The 18313-nt window shown below is 49.8% G+C and overlaps 6 protein-coding genes across 6 annotated transcripts; 2 read left to right on the top strand and 4 right to left on the bottom strand.

The window, feature by feature from the left end:
* Positions 1-12: 12 nt before the first annotated feature.
* A1O9_09966 (uncharacterized protein) lies at positions 13-747 on the bottom strand (the record flags this gene model as incomplete). Its single annotated transcript, XM_013401307.1, has 1 exon — positions 13-747. One exon carries the CDS (start codon positions 745-747, stop codon positions 13-15), a length of 735 nt encoding a protein of 244 aa, XP_013256761.1.
* An 824-nt stretch (positions 748-1571) lies between these two features.
* A1O9_09965 (uncharacterized protein) lies at positions 1572-3878 on the top strand (the record flags this gene model as incomplete). Its single annotated transcript, XM_013401306.1, has 10 exons — positions 1572-1741; positions 1794-1849; positions 1900-1979; positions 2034-2280; positions 2343-2472; positions 2532-2955; positions 3005-3218; positions 3276-3392; positions 3460-3611; positions 3672-3878. 10 exons carry the CDS (start codon positions 1572-1574, stop codon positions 3876-3878), a joined length of 1797 nt encoding a protein of 598 aa, XP_013256760.1.
* Positions 3879-4035: 157 nt separating this feature from the next.
* A1O9_09964 (uncharacterized protein) lies at positions 4036-5563 on the bottom strand (the record flags this gene model as incomplete). The annotated part of the gene is made up of 3 exons (XM_013401305.1): positions 4036-4962; positions 5023-5082; positions 5132-5563. 3 exons carry the CDS (start codon positions 5561-5563, stop codon positions 4036-4038), a joined length of 1419 nt encoding a protein of 472 aa, XP_013256759.1.
* A 1507-nt stretch (positions 5564-7070) lies between these two features.
* On the top strand, positions 7071-9862 carry A1O9_09963 (uncharacterized protein; the record flags this gene model as incomplete). Its single annotated transcript, XM_013401304.1, has 2 exons — positions 7071-7158; positions 7203-9862. Exon 2 carries the CDS (start codon positions 7640-7642, stop codon positions 9860-9862), a length of 2223 nt encoding a protein of 740 aa, XP_013256758.1. The 5' UTR covers positions 7071-7158; positions 7203-7639.
* A 1529-nt stretch (positions 9863-11391) lies between these two features.
* A1O9_09962 (uncharacterized protein) lies at positions 11392-13352 on the bottom strand (the record flags this gene model as incomplete). Its single annotated transcript, XM_013401303.1, has 5 exons — positions 11392-11650; positions 11728-11827; positions 11899-12762; positions 12795-12983; positions 13112-13352. 5 exons carry the CDS (start codon positions 13350-13352, stop codon positions 11392-11394), a joined length of 1653 nt encoding a protein of 550 aa, XP_013256757.1.
* Positions 13353-14751: 1399 nt separating this feature from the next.
* On the bottom strand, positions 14752-18093 carry A1O9_09961 (uncharacterized protein; the record flags this gene model as incomplete). Its single annotated transcript, XM_013401302.1, has 1 exon — positions 14752-18093. One exon carries the CDS (start codon positions 18091-18093, stop codon positions 14752-14754), a length of 3342 nt encoding a protein of 1113 aa, XP_013256756.1.
* Between the last annotated feature and the right edge of the window lie 220 nt (positions 18094-18313).

Genomic DNA, 18313 nt, shown 5'->3' with positions numbered 1-18313 from the left:
ATGATACCCCGGTCAGGGAGGAACATCGACCTCCATCATTCTCTTCTTTGGATTTCGCGGTAGGGCTTCCTGTCGTTTCCGTTCTTCCGGACTGATATCGGCCACATTCGTGCCTTGCTGCAGCGACTGTGACTCTCTCCCAACTGACTGGCCTTGATGCCCGGGCCGTGAAGAAGCTTGGTTATGCTCCAGACCAACATTGTCCTTCTGAACATGACCTTCCATAGCAACTTTCAGAATCTCGTCGTCAAGCCCCTGAACAAATTCCCACTCGACACCGGCCTGGTCGAGCCTCTGCAGGCTCTGAGATTCCTGCACAAACGTGCCCGGCTCCTTTGCTCCAAAGATCACTTTCCTCACCCCCCCACTGCTATTACCCTGCCGCGTACCAATGATTCGCTCCACACAAGGTAGATTCCCACTGAGCCTCTTCCCACACGGCTCAAGCGTCGTATACAGCACGGCGTTGACTTCCGGCGTCAGTACCTCATTCAACTGCTCCTCCGGGATGTTATGCTGCTGGGCGAGTTTCGCCAGCGCGCACTGCTCGGCGTGCGTGTTCCCCGCGAGCTCGAGCGTATAACCTGTCGACAGTGGTGTTCCCGCTGTGTCGTCTGTGCCCAAGGCGTAGGAGACGATCACGCATCCGACGCGGAAGTTTGTCGGTTTGGGCTCGGACAGCTGTGCCAGCGAGAGCGCTTGGCGTAGGTATTTGAGATGCGTTTCCTGGGCTGGTGCGTGGCGCATTGCTGATGAAGTTGTGCGCTGTCTTCCTTCTTGTTGCAGGTGTGGTAGCTGCCGTGTGCTACTTGCTATGGCACTCTGTTGTAGACATCTGCACAACGGAACAAGGAGTGTGCTCGGTGGGTGGTGCTCCTCCGATTGCTTGTGACGTAGCGAATACGGCGAAGCATTGAAGCATCTCCACCTGGGCCGAATGCTCCAGCCACACTGGGAACAGGATCTCATCGCCACATGGTGAGCCACTCGTACTCGTTCATCTCCACCAGTCTCAAAGTTGATGTTGTAAGGTTTTGGCTTTATGATTTATTTAGGCATCTGAGATTCTATTTCAACTTGGAGGCACGGATATGGTGTGAGATGACCGCGCTGGTACCGCACAGCCCCCCCGTAAATAACCTTCAGCCTGATGCATCGACGGCGCGTACACGGTGCAGCTTCGGTCAGGATAAAAGGTCAGCTACTGGTTTTTGCTTTTTTGACACCATGTGTAGGACAACCCTTGTCGGTGGCTCTATCTAGCTTGGCATCAAGCCGAGGTGTGTTGCATTTCCAAGCCACAAATAGGCGAGGAAGATGTAAAGGGGGGTGGGAATTGGGAAGGAAATTGACACTTGACGGCTATCAGGCTGCCTGCCCGGGAGGTGTCAATACTACTAGTGCGTCGACAGATGCATGAGAACTGCGGCTGAAGGAGCAGTGCGGTTTTGGTATGGATGTTTGGAGTTCTTGTTTCATATACAACTTCTCGCATTTCCAGTCCAAATGGGAACCTGAATGATGACGCTTTCTGTTTGGCCTTATTATCCGATCTTTGCAGAATACGAAGCATGGTGCAAGGGGGAGATGCGCTCGAAGCAGCGGCCGAGGCTGGGACCGAGAGAACGGCGCTTCGCAGATCAGAAGCCCAAGATATCGCGGAAGCGACACCGACCTGGCCAGAACGACTCTTGATCATACCACGAAATCTATGGCTTCCGGCCCTGATTTTCATGCTCGGGTACGTGTAAAAATCTTTTCTATAAAATTCCTGCATCTGACGCCAGGTATAGTTCAGCCGCCGACTTCTGCGAAGGCTCGTTCTTCGCTACAGGATTCACGGATATCGGTACAGTAGACCTTTCATCACCATGGATATTGTATAGTGACAGAATTAAGGGTCCAGCTTCAAAGCACAGGAGGATGCGGCTTGGCTTAAAATCGGCTATGCCACCCTCATGGCGATAGCGCAGCCTTCAGTTGGCAGCCGATCGTGACGTTTGCGAAATCTCACAAGCTGATCAGGACCACAGTACTCTCTTGCTTGCAACAAGTGGAGTTGGCATGGGCCAATTCTATTGAGCTATGTACTTTTCAGCGCAGGTCTTGTACTCTGGTCAGTACAGCCGGTTTTCGGTATACCTCGAGATGCCACATCGTTGACCGTAAATTCTTCATGCAGCTCACGAAGCCCCAACTTGATGACATTGATATTTGCACGGCTTCTGACGGCAGGAGGGTCTGCAGGGATGGTGTATGTGCCCAGTCTCGTGTTCAACGGTACGTCCTGGCTGGAAGATTCTACTATCTGCTAGATATTGAACAAGATGGAATTGTTGTAGTCCCGGAAGTTCTCTCGTGCTCTGACCGGCCTCGTTGGACCTCCATTCAGCATGCATTCGCAGCACTGGGGCAATTTATCGGAAGCCAACTCGCGGAGTCGAACCTCAGGAACGATTCGATTTTAAAGAAGTAGGTTCTGGATTTCGGCGGATCCTGAGGGCTGTAGGTGACGTGCTAAATATAGGCAGACTTCTTTTCAGGCAAGGTCTAGTTGTCTCGATTCTTGCTGGCATCATAGCGATCTGGATGATATCGCAAAGAGATATCCGGCCTGATATGCGCATCATGCCCCTTACATCGGGCGGGCGGTTGGAACAGAGAAGTGGCCCACCAAGTTTTGGCGCATCCGCAATGGTAGGTATGGTGCTCCTCGCTGTGCCCATTGTCGCGTTTTGTTTTGCCTTCGGGTGGGTGATGGAGGAGTCGCGGTACCATGTGCTCTGGTCACCACTACTTCTGGTTGGCATCTCATCCTCAGCCGTATTTTGGCTACATCAAAGCCTTGTCTCGTCGGATGCTTCCTTGTTGCCACAAGATCTGCCCACACTTAAACGCGATGACATTCTTTGGGTGTTCGCAGCAGTATTTTTCAAGGACGGCGCAAGCTCTGTGGTAAGATAGCATTCGAAAGACCAATCATCTACTGATTTGCACGTAAAAGTTCTTGTTCCTCATACCATGGATTTCTCAGAATTCTGGTCTGAGCAGAAAATACACATTTCGATCTTACTGGTTTCTCGTCCCATTTGGGGCTGCCATCACAGCATTCTGGATCAAGAAGTCAAGCAAGACCAAGAGCCCGCTTCTTTTGGGGGCAATATTGTGCAGCTCTGCGGTTGGGATATTGTCGATCTTTGTTTACCTCACCTGCATTGGTAAGTCGAACTTGAAAGTCAGGGCTGGCGCAAAATAGCTAATGTTTTGGGCGACAGACATTGGCATTCCTCTTGCATTGTATCCCTTGAGCGGGATATTTGGGATAGGCAATGGAATGGTGGAATCGGCACTGCTGCCCCGCCTCCTCGTAGCCCTAGAGGAGCATATGAGACGTAAGTCTCTCGCTTGATCCCGAAAGTGACATGGTGCCGTTGGGCCTTTGTTTTGACAGCGACGCAGATCAAGCCGTTGTTTATGCAGCGTTTCATTTGATATCTACGTTCGCCGATTCGCTTTGGACAGCATTATCCAACACGATGTTCCTTTGGTCCGCTTCAGAGTTCATGCGACGCAGTCTGAGCAATTTAGTCGAGGAGGGCATGGTTGAGAAGGTTGCCCAGCCCCAGGAAGAGCTGCTATCCAACCTCACGTCACTGACATGGGCTTTTTAGATCATCAAAGAATGTCGTCACGACAACCAATGTACGAATGGTCTTGCAGCAAACATTAAACATGCTGTACATATAGCATATCTGCGGGCATCTGTTGCAGTGTGCTTCGTTGCCTTTCTTGGGAGCTTATGCTCTGTCTTGATTGTCTGGTACTGGATCACCGATGTCGCACTTGAAGAGAGTAATGGAGAAATTGATGAGCACTGAATGAATTGTGGATGCGGCTTTTCCTCAAGCCAAGAACCTGGAAGAGACGAGGGCCGGGCCGCCGCTGGGAAGCGAAAGCGGAGTTCGATCGCCGATCGAAGTCGAACGTTCTCGTTAATCTTCATGGGACTGGGTACAACTCATTTGTGAATAATTCTTAGCGACGTTCTCCTTTATTATTGCGACCTCGAGGCTCGTTGGGATCTTGGTCATAATAACTCGATGATTTTGATTCTCGTCGTGGAATTGGAAAATCACTTCTGTTCTCTTTGACTTGCATACGCCGCCTTCCACCGTTGGGCTCTTGCCTTGAATCTTTCTTACTGGAGGGTCTCTTTGAGTTTCTCTCTTCGTACTCGTCCGAGAATGCTTCATCTTCGTCATTGTTATCGTCGTCAGCACCTTTGTTCCTGCTGTGCTGCCCAGCAAACCCGCCCTGTACCCCTCCAATTCCTGAATCCGTTCTTCGATGCTGCGACTCTGATCTCAGGTTATTGATGCTGGTTTCTGAAACACGACCTCCGCTCGAAATTTGTGGTGTTTTGGTCGAAGAAATAGAATTTAATGTCCTAGTTGGGAGTTGTCCATGGCGTGACACCGCAGACCTTTCACTTGATCGTGTGACCTCTGGATTCGTCGATATAGCACTGCCGAGGCTCTGGCCCGGGTATGGATATCCTGGGTTCGTGTATAGAGAGGGTTCTTGGCTTATGTGGGGCATGTATTGTGTTGTCGTTATCGTCGACCCTTGAGCCATGGGGTGATAGGGACTAAGGTTGGCATATCCGCTTAGCGGGTCGGCCTCAGAAAGCGATGCAGATCCAGAATATTGAGAAGTCGTCTGTGAGTTTGGCTGATAGTGGTATAGTTGCGATTGGAGTTGTTGGGAGTAAGCATTCTGTCGCATCTCTGCTGAAGGACTTTCAAAAGTTTCTGCGGTGCGACTCGAAGAATGAGATCCTCTACTGATTGATTCTCGCCTTTTTGCTATCTCCGAGTCTTTATATGCTAGCCCCGAAGAGCTTCTCCGAGTGGCTGCGGATTTCCAAGCTCTGGAATCTTCGACGATGTGTTTATGTGCGTCCTAAATTCACACGGCAAACTTAATTTTGTATCCGTTACTATGTCTGTGGACTGTACATACTGGTGCAAGAGAAGATATTCCATATATCTCATAATAGGTCTGATCATCGTCGTCTTCGCCCTTCTAAAATCAGAGAACCAGCCTTGAAAGAGCGGACTGTGGGGCAGACCTCAATTCTGACAGATTTCTTCAGAATTTCCGAAAGATAATAATCCAATGGCTCATACTCGATGCCCCTTTTAGAGACCTTGATAGAATTGCGATCTTTTGGGGCGGCATCGTTCCTCATACTAGTAGCAGTACTACTATAAGGCATTGCCGTTCCATTCGGTGATATGGCCCCCAAAAACCCGACCACTGGTGTGCCGTACATTTTATGTTTGCACTGTTGGACGTGCTTTTGATACTCAGCCTTGGTTGGCGCCCTCCCGCTTCTTACCAGCGATCCCTCGATAAATTCCCTCTTGATGAAGTCATAGTAGCCATAACCACATGGACATGTGATTTCGCCCAGCCTTTTGTCTTCATCAAACACCCCTCCGCAGTTGTTGTTGCACAAGGGTTTCGGCCGTGGCAGGTATGGCTTCCGGGGGTCAGCCATTATAACGATTGACGGACAAATTTAAAACATGATCGAAAGAGATCAATATTTTGGCCGTTTATGTGCTTTTGCACATATTACCACACTACTCGAGAGGAGCGGCTCTGGAAAGAAGAGTGTCTTCGGACCGTAAAGGAGCTTGCAACAGGTTCCTTTCTGGATACGGGAGGGCGTCAAGTTGGGCATCCGTACATTACAGCCTCAACGAGATTAGTGGGCTGCCAAACATCATGCATCAAAACAAGCCATGTGACAGAATTGACTGGACACGACACCATGGCCCTGCAAGTTGGTGGGCGCAGGGATGGACATGGCCAGGGTCATTCTGCCGACGAATGTGCACGCCCACCGGTTTCAAGGGCGCCTTTTTCCAGATTTCAGAAGTAAGGCGTTATCTGAATGCGAGACCATTAGCAAGCTTATTTGCAGATATATATATGTGTGTGGTGTGTCACAATCTATCCTGTATTTGAAGTTGCGTTTCAGGCGTATCTTAGACCGCGGCAGAGATGTCTTCAACGACCCTTGATCGTGATAGTGGGGCTGGTGGTGAGGATCCTGTGGAGATAGCGTGGGCCCAGGCCGCAGCGGTAAGCCCATTTCCATTCCCCGGCAAATAGGTCGGGTGATCCATTTGTTTTTTGAAAGGGTGGTGAGGCTAAAACCCTGACAAGTTGTTCTGTCAATCAACCAATGGAAAGAGGCAAGCTTACCTTCAAAGCATCATCTCCAAGCAACCTCAGGCTCACATTATTCTACGATCATTGCCAGAACGAACTAAAGATCTGCAAATTCTGGGCTCAACACAAGGCTCCCTATGGTGGGATAAAGTTGAGCGTGCTTGTCAAGTGCTGGACGCTCATGCGGATGCTGTAAACGCTGGTGTACAAAGTCAGGGCGCACCGGTCGCTTTTGCCTGGGCTTCGATCAGGCTGCTGCTTCGCGTAGGTTTCACTAGCCATAAATTCATCCTGCTTACTGACTCATGTAGCTCGCGACAATCGATATTGAGACTCGCCAGGACCTTGCCACCAACCTCGTCGAAATTATCGAGAGACTCGATTCCGCAGAAAGAAGGCTTGCCCTCTTCCCAGCCGACATTGACCTATTCAAACAGGTGACAAAACTATTTGCAGCGATTTTGTCTTATGTAGTCAAATCCATTTTCTTCCTGCGACGTTCCAAGCCCCTACGAGCTATTAAAGCTGCTTCTGGAACTGGTATAAAATTGAGGAGGATGTTTACAGAGATCGATCAATACACGGCCTCGGTGGAAAGAAGGTTCAGTATTGCCGCAGAAACTCGTGAGTGCCATTTCTTACGATGAAACCTCAAACTCGTACAGTGTGCTGGCTCATTGTGGCTGCCCCTCGGTACCATCTAATCGTTCTTTGGAATTGACGGCGATTTGGCAGGCACTCGTAGTATAGCGTGCTTAGACACGATTACCAAGTGGCTGGTCGTTGAAAAGCAGTCCAACTTCGACCCGCCAGAGAACGAGCCGGGAACATGCAGATGGTTCTTCCAAGACCCTGCTTTTCAGGCATGGCAAAAGTCTAGCTGCGATGGATTGTTGTGGATTGAAGGGCGCCCAGGTGATTACTTCTCCGTCTGTGCGACCTACTACTAATGCCTACAGGTTGTGGTAAATCGTGCTTGGCTGATTATGTCTCGAAACACTCTGGAGCTGGTCTCACTTTATTCCATCATTTCTACTCATCGCCAAAGAGTGTGACTTTCGTGGTTTCACTGCTAGCAAAACTCCTGGCAATCGTCCAAACACCCCTCAAGGTTGCCCCATGGCATGACAACGTAATTCAAGAAGTTCTGCAGCTTACTCCTCTAGCCAATGCATATTCAAAGCATGACCTGAATTTGTTGCACAACGTCCTGGAAAGTATATTGCGACTTGAGAAGTTTCCTGAAACAACCATCATTGTCGATGCACTGAGCGAGTGTCGAGACTGTAATGCCAATGCTCTTCTCGAGTATCTTTACCATTTAAGTCATCTCCCCAAACTCAAATTGATCGTGTTCTCTAGATATGATCTTCGGATCAAATCTAGATGGAAAATCATGATGAATAAGGACAAAATTCAACATGATGTGAAACTATATGCCAAGTCGAGGATTAGTCGCTGCCTTTGTTTACAGAACATTGGTTCTCAAATTCTTGACAGGATTCCCCAAGATTATTTCGAGTCATTTTTGGCAACAAAACTTCTTTTTGACGAGCTTGAAGCAGCAGAGACAACAGAAGACCAAATGGAAATACTCGCCCAGACGCCCCCAAGTCTTTTTGAATATTTTGACCGGCTTTGGGTCAGAGAAGAGTTGGCCTTACCAGCAAGAAACAAGAAGAGGCGGCTTGAAATCTTTTCGATGGTTGTTGCTGCTCGCGAGCCATTAAGTGTAGATGAGCTATCACATTTCCTGGCCCTTGACACTTCCAGAAACGCCTTGCAGAGCTACCACAAACTAAACGACCCCTTGAAAACGGTGGAGAGGCTTTGCCGCCCGTTTGTGGTGTTCGTTGACGGCAAAGTGGAAATTGCACATCCCCCCATGAAGGAGTATCTTTGGCAGCGTTTGGCTCAAGAGAAGGACCCAAATCTCACACTGGCAGAAAAATGCTTGAGCAAGCTCAGCGAGGAGCCTTTTGCGTCGGTACGATACGCAGCATCACTGCAGCGGAAGCACCTACTCCCACATGGACTCCTAAACGATAGGAAGATTGGACTTTCTGAGGATGATGAGACATCTTACAAGTATGCGGCTCTCCATTGGCCAGAGCATACCACTGCGATAAATGACCCCCCAGATTCTTTTATCCTGAAGCTATCAGACTTTATCCTAAGCGTTGCGGCTGTCACGTGGTCAGAAGAACTGGTTGATATCAAAGGCGGGAGTGAAGCTACGACAATTAATGTCCAAATTGATGTTCGTACACAGATGATGGATTGGGCACATTGCCTGCCACCTCCAAAACGAAGTAAGGTTCCTGTGCGTGAGTTTTTCGTTGCGGCGCATGAGAGGCTGCGGCAGAAACTCACAGAAGACGGGGAAGATCATCTACTTCCTTATCTTCCAGCGGTGCGTCTCGGTCAGTTTTACAGCATCGGTGGAATGTCGGATGATGATTTTCGGAAAGCGTATGATTACAAAAAGATCGTAGTGGATGGATACACCAGAATCTTGGGGAAACACAGCCCGCTTACTTTGAAAGCCCGGACGACATGGGTCAATGAGTTCTTTTCACGGCAACTCATTGCTGAGGCAGAGACAGAGCTGCTTGAGATAGCACGTATTCAGAAAGAGGTGTCGGGAGGGGAATCGCTTCCCTATCTGGAGGCTCTCCAGCTGCTCGGAAGCGCTCAGTACTGTCTTACGAAATTCGGAAATGCGTTCATATCTTTGGAGGAGTCAGGGAAAGGATTATTTCGATTACTTGGGAACGAAAAGTGGGCGTATCAAGTCAACGATCTCTACAAGGGGTGGGTCCTGGAACGACAGGGGGCGACAGAATCAGCATTGAAGATGTACAACTCGATCTTGCAGAATTGGGCCCCAATAGGTGGCGAGAAAAACGGTCTATCTCTCATGGCTAGGACATCCCTTGGGTCAGTGTATCGCAAGCAACATGAGTATCTTCATGCAAGAGACAATCTATTGTTTGCGTGGGAGGCTCGACAGAAGCTCTTCAGCATCAACAGCAACACGACTGTTGACTCTGGTATACAATTGGCCACCACCTTACGAGAGATGAATCATTACGAGGATGCTCTAGAGCTGCTGAACCAAGTTGAAATGTCTACCATTTTCAAAGATGATTTCGAGCGCGAGTGCCAGGTGACCCATCTCAGGGCCTTGATCAAATTGGATCAGGGTGAAAGCCGTGAGCCAATCGATGACCTGACTCGAGTGGTCGATGAGACTGTGGGGGACAAGAGAAACCAAAATAATAGAGAGTGCCTGTGGGTGCGGACGACTCTGGCAGATGCATTGAAACACGACGGACGGTACTCAGAAGCACAGATGCTCTTTTCGGAGATCGTTGAACCTATTCCAAGCGACCTCGGATCACATGCACTGAACGATGATCTGAACGATGAGCCCGAACCTCCCACACAACTGGCAATCGCTGAAGAAGCACTAAGACGTGTGAAAAGACGCGATCAAGCTGGTGCTGAGGAACTATTGAGACAAAATGGATTGCAATGGGTTCGGCAGCAAGATTTCTGGATTCGACAAGGCGGCCCGCCCACCGATACTGCCTGGATGAAAGCAGTCGATCACTAACAGAAGCTGGGAGTTCATGGGGAGTCAGCGGCGGCTTCTTTGACTTGGATCCGTTCGGGCCTTTCTTGATCTTTCGTCGGCTCTTTATGCTTCCAGGGAGAGTGTTTTTTGCGGCTACAGGGGCGTGCAGGATTGCATACAGGCCCCAGTGCAACGATGATCTTCGACATTCACCTCCGGAACCAGATCAAATTGTGGCCACTCACATGTAAGTAAATCGAACAAGAAACACTTCACGGGACTGATCACTAGTAGGATGAATGGGCTGTACCTCCCTGCGCAGGTCCAACCCAAACACCATGGCCGCTCAAGCTGCTTACCAATCTGTTTCGTCCGTTTCCATGCCGTCATATGGAAGAGTACACGCAAGATTGAACCATCGAAAATCAAAACACTTTGTGTGGAAGCTAGACCTCTGCTATTGAGTGGCACATGTCCGGTGACTATAGATCGTGTTGAGAAGCGGCTTCGAATTTCATTCTCAGGAGACATCATTCTTTGAAATTGTAGGAAAGTGTGAAAATTCAGCATGTACCACCACGTAACCCGGATAGAAAGATGTACTGTGAAAGATGTATTGCACGCTGCGAGCGTGACTTAATAAGGTGGAATCTGGATTATCTACATATACTCCTTAGCCACTCGTGCTGCCAGTGTTTTCTCTAGCGAAAGCCTTGATGATTAGATCCTACAGCTGCACTACGGACTACTAAATCCTACTGAATGGCGTTGAACCCACCGCCTAGAGGCCATGGGTTTGCCTCTCAAGGGTGAGACAGAGGGAGCTGTATTCGGACATGGTCGTAGTAAAAGGCCAGATACCCAAGGATCCTCGCGAGTCGCGCTTGGAGAACAGGAACGAGAATGTGCATGGCTCGATGAACACTGGCCAGGAGACCTGGTTGGACCACAATACCTAGGAGCCGCGTAATAAGGGATGAGGACGCAGAAGGCTCGTCCGGGGAGTCCACGGAATACAGACCATCTCGCTGAATGCCAACCCTTAAATGATGCGACTACCACAGATCGAGAAGAGGGGAGCGAAAGAAAAGAGGAACCAGACGTACCGGGTGAACCAATTGTCATGCCAGCTGACGTGTTGGGCTTGAAGTTAATGTCTGCTATGAATGGCCATGTCATAGATAAATCCGTCTTATATTGATTTAGATCTATGTCCCTGTATAAGGTTATATAGACTAAAATAATGCATAGTGAATGTAGGAGCCAAATAGGTTTTCCAGGCTCTTCCTCTCTGAGAGCTAGACTGGGGTTGGCCAAGGACAAAGGAGAAATGAAATGGCTCTAAAATGAACGACTAAGTTTTGGATGAGCTCTACTAAGTGTCCTTCTATCGTCAGGGGCGAAAGGCCTGAGTTTGACAGATTTGGGATGGGATGGGCAAGTTTCTTTTTGCCAGAGGAATGTTCTCGCGTGGTAAGGTCGCAAGTTGACCTACTCTATACGGTACACGGAGTGGACCGATAACAGCGTGGGCCATTTTCACGAGCAGTCGGTGTCGGCACACTTACTTACGCCCACGCGCCAACGAGACTCATGGCAAAGGCGCCGAAGAAGACCAGCAGCGAGGCGAAGACACGGTTCTTGCCTCGCAAGTCGTTCCAGCTGTTGTCGCTGAGAAAGTCCTCGGAGAGCAGTTCGACCAGAGACGCGAATGTTAAGAGGCCCGCTGAGATGGCGTTCATAGTGCCGACAACAAGAAGGCCGGTCTCCGAACTTGGACTGTACAGGGAGTGCGTGGCAAGGCCAATGGCTTGGCCAATAGGAGTCCTGCTCCAAGAAGTGTTAGAATTTCGACCCCCGAACGAGAGATGAGGTTGTGACATTGCTGAGGATGGGAGACTTACGTGCATCCATAAGCAAGCGCCATCAACCACGGCTGCCACGTGCCTTCCGGCCAGTCGATTCCGGCGATGCGGGATCCCAGAGCAAGGCCTTCGAATGTTTCTTTGTAATCGTAAGTCAGCTATGGTTAGCCACAGGAATTCACCAAAGTCCGGATTCGGTAAGCTACTTACGATGGAAGGCAATGGCAATCAGAAGGATCACGAACTCACTGCCGATCGAGACGCTAAGAGCCATGCCGATGAAAACACTGTGGAATAGAATGCCGACTTCTAAAAGAACGCACTGTAATCTGGCCTTCCGGAGCCTCTGATCTGGAGTCAGCGTGCTCATGGATAACACAACAGTGTCGTGCTGGGTCAATACGGGCAGTTGCCGCTCCTTATCTGTAGGGACCTCCGGTGATGAAATGTGATCCATGTTGCGATGATCATTGACCCGAGTGAGGCTGCGGCCAATGCTTGAAGTTCTCCCGATCAAAACACCCATGTCTCGCAGTGGTCCTGTCGGATTTGGTGAGGGGCTAGTGGTGTTAGTCTCATCCATTTCGTTGGTGGCTGCAGGATGGCTATCGGTCAGATTGCTCTCTGACGTGGGACGAATCTGTCGGCACGGGTGAAAGATCATCTCCACCAGAATGACCAGGAAGATGCCCGCCAAGGCGATAGCACCTGGCATGGCGGGATAGTCTTCGGTCCAGAAGCCAGGGAGACACTGATCTCCGAGCGAGATAAAAGCAGTAGGAAGAAGATGGACAAACGCAGTCGCAATGAGAACCCCGGTGCCGAAATGACGAATCACGAAGAAGAAGCGCCGCGGAAGCTTAAAATTGGGAAAGCGGGCTGCCAGCAGGGCAAACGAGCATGCCATTGTCGAGACGAACAAAATGATGAAGACGGCCCCAACGTGAAGTGGAGTGTTGTAGAGGTCCTCATTCGTGTTATTCCCCGGGCAGGTCGACCTTTTGCGCAAGGGCACAGGGCTTCGCGAGTCCGGTGCCTTGGCTGCATTAATACCACACGCATTAGTCAAAAGAGCTCGAAGGAATAGTCTATGGTGAGGCACTTACCAAAATGTCCGACGCCCGCACTAAAGGTACTACCAAGAGTGGAGAGTAGGAACGAGGTGATGGCGACGGAAAGGCCCCAGGTAGTCCAGCTCCGGAGAGAGGATGTAGCAGGACTAGATTTTCCTGGGGCAGTCGGAAGACGGTTGCTGCCATCACCATTGGCAACCGTCTTGGAGAGCGAGGCATGTCCTAGACGAACAGCGTGTGGTCAGCATCTAAGATCCTTCCCATCGTTCACAGGACTTTGAAGGGTAGAAACAGAGTAGGTAGAATGTTTGTGGATCAGACGGGCGAAGTGAGACATGGTACACACTTACCAGAGACCCTCGCCCGGGACACCAGAGAGCCAACAGCGTCGGGAGGCTTTTCGAAGAGAGTTGCTTTGACAGCCGGAGACAAGCAGTCGACCTCGTCATTGTTGGCCCCTGTATGCTCTCTCGCGTTGGCGATCCCATTAAGGTCCTGGCAGGTAGTGAGATCGGCCGCCAAGAAAGGCGGGTTTTGGTTCCATGTTGGATGTTCTAATTCGACGTCGTCGGTCCTAGATGGACAATTCATGATGAAAAGGTCGTTGGCAACGGGTGGTAGGTGTATGGTACGTTGGTTTATGAGTTTCAAGGCGAGTACTTGAAAAGGCAACTGTTGGAACGATCTTCTCGGGTTAGAAAACTCGTCCTGCTCGGAGATCCGATGCGAGTCCACGAATATCGTCTTATATATTTCGCTGATGGGGAAGAGATCGGAAGAAACGCTTGGCTGACCAGTCCGAACAATTGGCGCCAAGGTGTATGGGCTTCTTCTCCACGTTTTTGTTCCGGGTTAACCATCCTTGCTTCTTAGTAGCGGTCAGACTGACGCGCTCTAAGCAAATTGGAAACCATGGTCTGACCCGGCTGTCGGTGCGTAGTAATTTGTCGCCTGGCAAAAACCGCCCCTAGAGATCATTGTGGCGCAGACAGACTCCCTTCAGGATTCAGTCTTGAGACCGGCAACGCAGGGAGTCTTCAATCTTAACTTAACACTACTTAAATTTGGCGTCCTCCCTGGTATACTTCATGACTGTATCCGTACTCGTATAGTAATGAAGCTGTAGGAGTCGTGACAATTGTTTTTACCCAGAGCATAGTGATATCCAAGGCTTATCATCGGGATCGCCAAGAAAAGAGGTTCCAAGCCCCATGCATTCGTCACTTACTTGGCAGACCGTTGGATCTCCCCGTCGTAGATCCAGGGGTTATGTTCCTGCATCACCCCTGAAGTAGAGCTCAGTGTTGAATTAGACTATCCGGAAGGTCAGTAATAGGCTGAGGTAAGTAGAGGGGGATTTAGCGCTTTGATCTTGCCGCTACTATGCCGGACTAACCCATTCCAGAGCTAGATAATTTAGATTCCGTCAGGTTATCAAGGCTGAGGTTATCAGGAGTTGGCATTGACTCCGAATCCTCCAACGATCTGAGCAATGGGATCAGGATCGAGGCACCATGCCATAGGCCATAGATCGATAGTGCTTTCACATACCCACGAAACAATTTCATATCTTCTCCGATGGCAACTGTATTTCTGCTACGTGGAAAGAGTAGTTATATTGCTTTATATATTTGTCCTGCCTGCTTCAGTTCATATTTATGGCAAGGCAGGATGTGATTTCGAGCTGTCGAATGGTCCCACTGATTGGGGGAGAAAAGGAGGCACGTTCGTACACTCCTTGGGCCCCACGGGTGCGCGAATATACGACTGATCCATCCGCTGTGTTTCGTTAATTTGCTTCTTCTTCTTCTTATAGGCAAAGGAAAAGTCCAGAAAAGCCCAGCCGGAACCCATCTCTTGGAAAGAAAGAAACCCCATTTCTCCCTATGCTCGTGAAATCTTGGTCTCTGTGGCTGGTAATGTTATGACCCTCAGGACATTCAGCAACGAGGCGGCTGCCACCCTCACATATGAAAACAAAGTAGACGAATCAATCCTTTAGCGCCACGACATCCTTTCCTGAATTCATTTTAATATTGACATTGGCCTCCGCCATATTGACTTTGCCCATTAACACCGCCAGTTGCTCCATGTCGCTCTCTGTAGCGGCTTTCGCTTTGAGCCGACGTCGGGCTCCGTCGCCCACCGGAGCCCTGTCTTTTCTTTCTCGAATAACTTTCAGCGTTATTGTAATCTCATCCTCGAGATCATCGAGATCGAGCGACTCTTTACTACCGGTCAGCTTCCTGCGATAGGTCTTCAGCATTCGACAAGCTTGCTCGGTGGCCATGCCTAGGGTGCCGAAATCGGATGCTTGGCTCATACTTTGACGTCGGCCTTGCGCCATCGCTTGACCTCTAAGGTCTGTGGGAACAGAAGGCGGTCTTCGCAACCTTCCGTTGTTGGGTTTTTGACGATGTTTCGGAGTCGTAGGTACCGAGATCGTGAAAGCCGGTGGTGATGGAGATCTCTCCTGTCCATCCAAACTTCGATATGCGTTATCTTTACTGATTTCTGTTCGTGACCTTTGGGGCCTTGGCCTTGCATGTATCTTTTGTGGAGGGGACGGTGAACGACGGGGATTTGGTTTTGGCCCCTTTTCTGCCTGAGGTGACTTCCTGCTCGAGGCATTGTCCCCTGAATTGGGAGATGGATCTTCAACATCTTCCACGGTGGTCGACAGAGCAAGTCGAGAGGTCTTCCGCTTTAGTCTTATTGGTGAAAGTGATCTTGGAGAAGATGGTGATAGCGACATTTTAGGCCGAGTAAGTTCAGCGATGTCCATTTTTGTTAGGACTTTCCTCAAAGGTGGGAGAGAAGCAGAGTTGGGCTTTACTCCTGGCGATTCGGGGTCGTCCGTAGATATCCCAAGTCCATGAGATCGTTCAGGTGAGCCATCTGGTGCGGAGAGGGATGTCGCCTTCGAAAATGTCCAGATCATGATAGTTCCGTCCAATCCCGTGCTCACGATAGTGCACAGCCTCCCAGATACCTCATTATTAGGCTGATCAAGGAGGGCAATGTCACTGATGCCCTCTGTGTGACCTGATTCTCTCCCTAGTAGCGACACGTTCTTCTCACTGTAGATACGAATGGATTTGTCCATGGAGGAATAGCCGGTCACAATCCTTTGAAATACATCGACACCCTCTGAAGCTTGATTGCAGATGATGGAGTTCAATGAAACGGTGTCATCGTTTTCGGAGTCTCCGACTTTAAATGAATCCAATAGCGTGCCAGTTGTGTGATCGACTTTCGTAATCCTCCGATCCATCGTCGAGACCAGAAGACAACTTTCTGTTGAAAGTGTCATCGAAAGCGGTGAACCCTTCAAAGTAAGAACCTTCGTCGACAAGTAAAGACTGGCCTGCACGCCATCCTGATCTCGGGTTATTCGGTCGCGAATGATAAGCGATCGATCCGTTGAACAAGAAAGAAGCTTTTCTCCAGTGGAGGTGAAGAGCACCTGGTTCACAGCTCCAACATGATCGTCCATAGTTTGAAGCAACTCAAAATTGTCACTGCTGATTTGAAAAAGCTGTACCATTCTATCGCGGCTGCAAGTGGCGATTATGCTCTCGGTGTGGTGAATGGCTATGCCTGTCACCTCCGCACTATGAGCTCGAATGGTGTGAACCACTCGCCATTGAGGGGTTTTAATGAGTTTAAGCATGCCAAAACGGTCTCCAGCAACAAAACCATTCAACTGTTCAGAAAATTGCATTCGACTTAGCTCATTTTCAAATGTCTCACCGTCAGATTCAGGTTGTCCCAGGTCGAGACTCTCCTGGTTTAATAGGCTACCCTTCACATCCCAGAACTTGATCTCTGCATTTTTTGACCATGTGAAGAAATCACCCAGCGCAGCCCCGTTTGGGAGACTTTGGACACCTTGGATAATGCTGTTGTGAGCAGCAAAAATGGGTTGGTCTTGTCCGTCCTCTGATTGATTCTGTTGTATCTGGAGGCTTCCCTCGCTATCAAGGGTAATTGTATGCTCCTGTATCGTTCCAATGGCTGTGACGTGGCGACTAGTGGACGAAAGAAAGCCAAGCGATCGTCGAACCGCTGACATACGAGGTGGCTTATGTTGCGACTCACCAAGCAAAGGTTTGGTGTGGGTGCTGGATTCCTTCTTGCGTAAAGCATGGAGATTCTCAGTTAAGAGACCTAAGGAAGTTCCCAAGAGTAATTGCTGTGTTTCAGCTAGGTAAGCAATCGACGTAATCGAGATATGAAACTTCTTCAGCACCTTGAGCTCGAGGACAGATTGTGAGGTATCTATCAGACACAAATGACCGGTCTCAGTTCCCAGGATGACTATGGTAGCGTCAATAGGCAGGACGCTGGTAAAAGTTGAATCTACCATAGATCCAAGCAAACAATTTCGTCCTGACAGAGGTGTCGGTCCTGGACTTGAGGGCAGGGATTCTGATCGTCGAAATCGTGGTTGCCTCATGGATGAGCGTTTCAGAGATTCCGCCAAATGCCATAATTTGGCGTGCCGGGTACCAACGGTGATTAAGTTGATCCCGCACCAGGCCATATCATTAACACTTGTTGTGCACTTGTTAGCAGAGTGCAGGGTTAATTGACCTGTCTTCTGGTTCAATGACCATATGAAAAGAAATCCATCGTTGAAGTTGCCCAGCGTGGCGAGGTATTTCATATCAGGACTAAAAGCGACACAGCGAACCCCGTACGTGTGATCGCAGACAATCGAAGTGGGAATTTCAGACGAGGCATCGTCGCTGGTTGAGAAGAGAAGCACTCTGGGATTATAGCCGGTTTCTCCCACAGCAAGCCAACGACCATCTCGACTGAGGGAAACGCAGGATGCAGCCTTGATTCTCTCTCTTGCAGACCATGTATGAGCTCCAGACTCGTCCAGCCACTCTCGACCAAATGAACTGCCACTGAAGTCATCCTGCCCTTTCCGTAAGGGGAACGTGCTGGTCCGCCTCTTCGAAGGTGTGCTCGCGGGCGAATTCTCGTAGTGGGAGGTCGGAGGGTTCAGAGATGGCGCCGTCGGCCGGGCCTTGTAGTACCTGTGAGCGGGTGCATTTTCAGCATCGACTTTGGCGAGTACCGCTACTGCTCCTGCACAGTATGCGTATGAGTTGATGGCGGGACAACAGGAGAGCCCACTGGGACTGTTTGTGGTGGTTCCAATCACTTTTTGTAGGTGTAGTGAAACATCTGCTGGTCGAGCTTTCCGGGATGGTCCTCCTACTCCTGCTTTGGGCAGAATCGGAGAAGCGGCGGGCGTGCTTCGTATCGAGGGGGACTGTGTGTTCAACTTGCTGCGCAAACCGTAGGAATGGGCGGCCATCGTTCACATGGTCCTTCGGACTTCAGCAATAGGAGCTCTTTTTGGACGGCGCTGTCGAAGTGGGGGATATCCTACGCTGCAATGCGATCTGGGGCGAACCTGTTCTTGCATGTGGTGGCTCGGAAACCGATCTTGTCGCGTGTCTGCGGCAGGACTTTTTGGCGAGATCAAGAGGTGACGAACTCCCCTGCCAGGTGCCAGCCAGTGGAATCAACCATAG

Source organism: Exophiala aquamarina (genome assembly GCF_000709125.1).
Source record: "Exophiala aquamarina CBS 119918 chromosome Unknown aczIA-supercont1.11, whole genome shotgun sequence".
NCBI lineage: Eukaryota > Fungi > Ascomycota > Eurotiomycetes > Chaetothyriales > Herpotrichiellaceae > Exophiala > Exophiala aquamarina.
The sequence above is the reverse complement of the archived record's forward strand: the minus strand, read 5'-3'. Positions and strand labels throughout refer to the sequence as shown.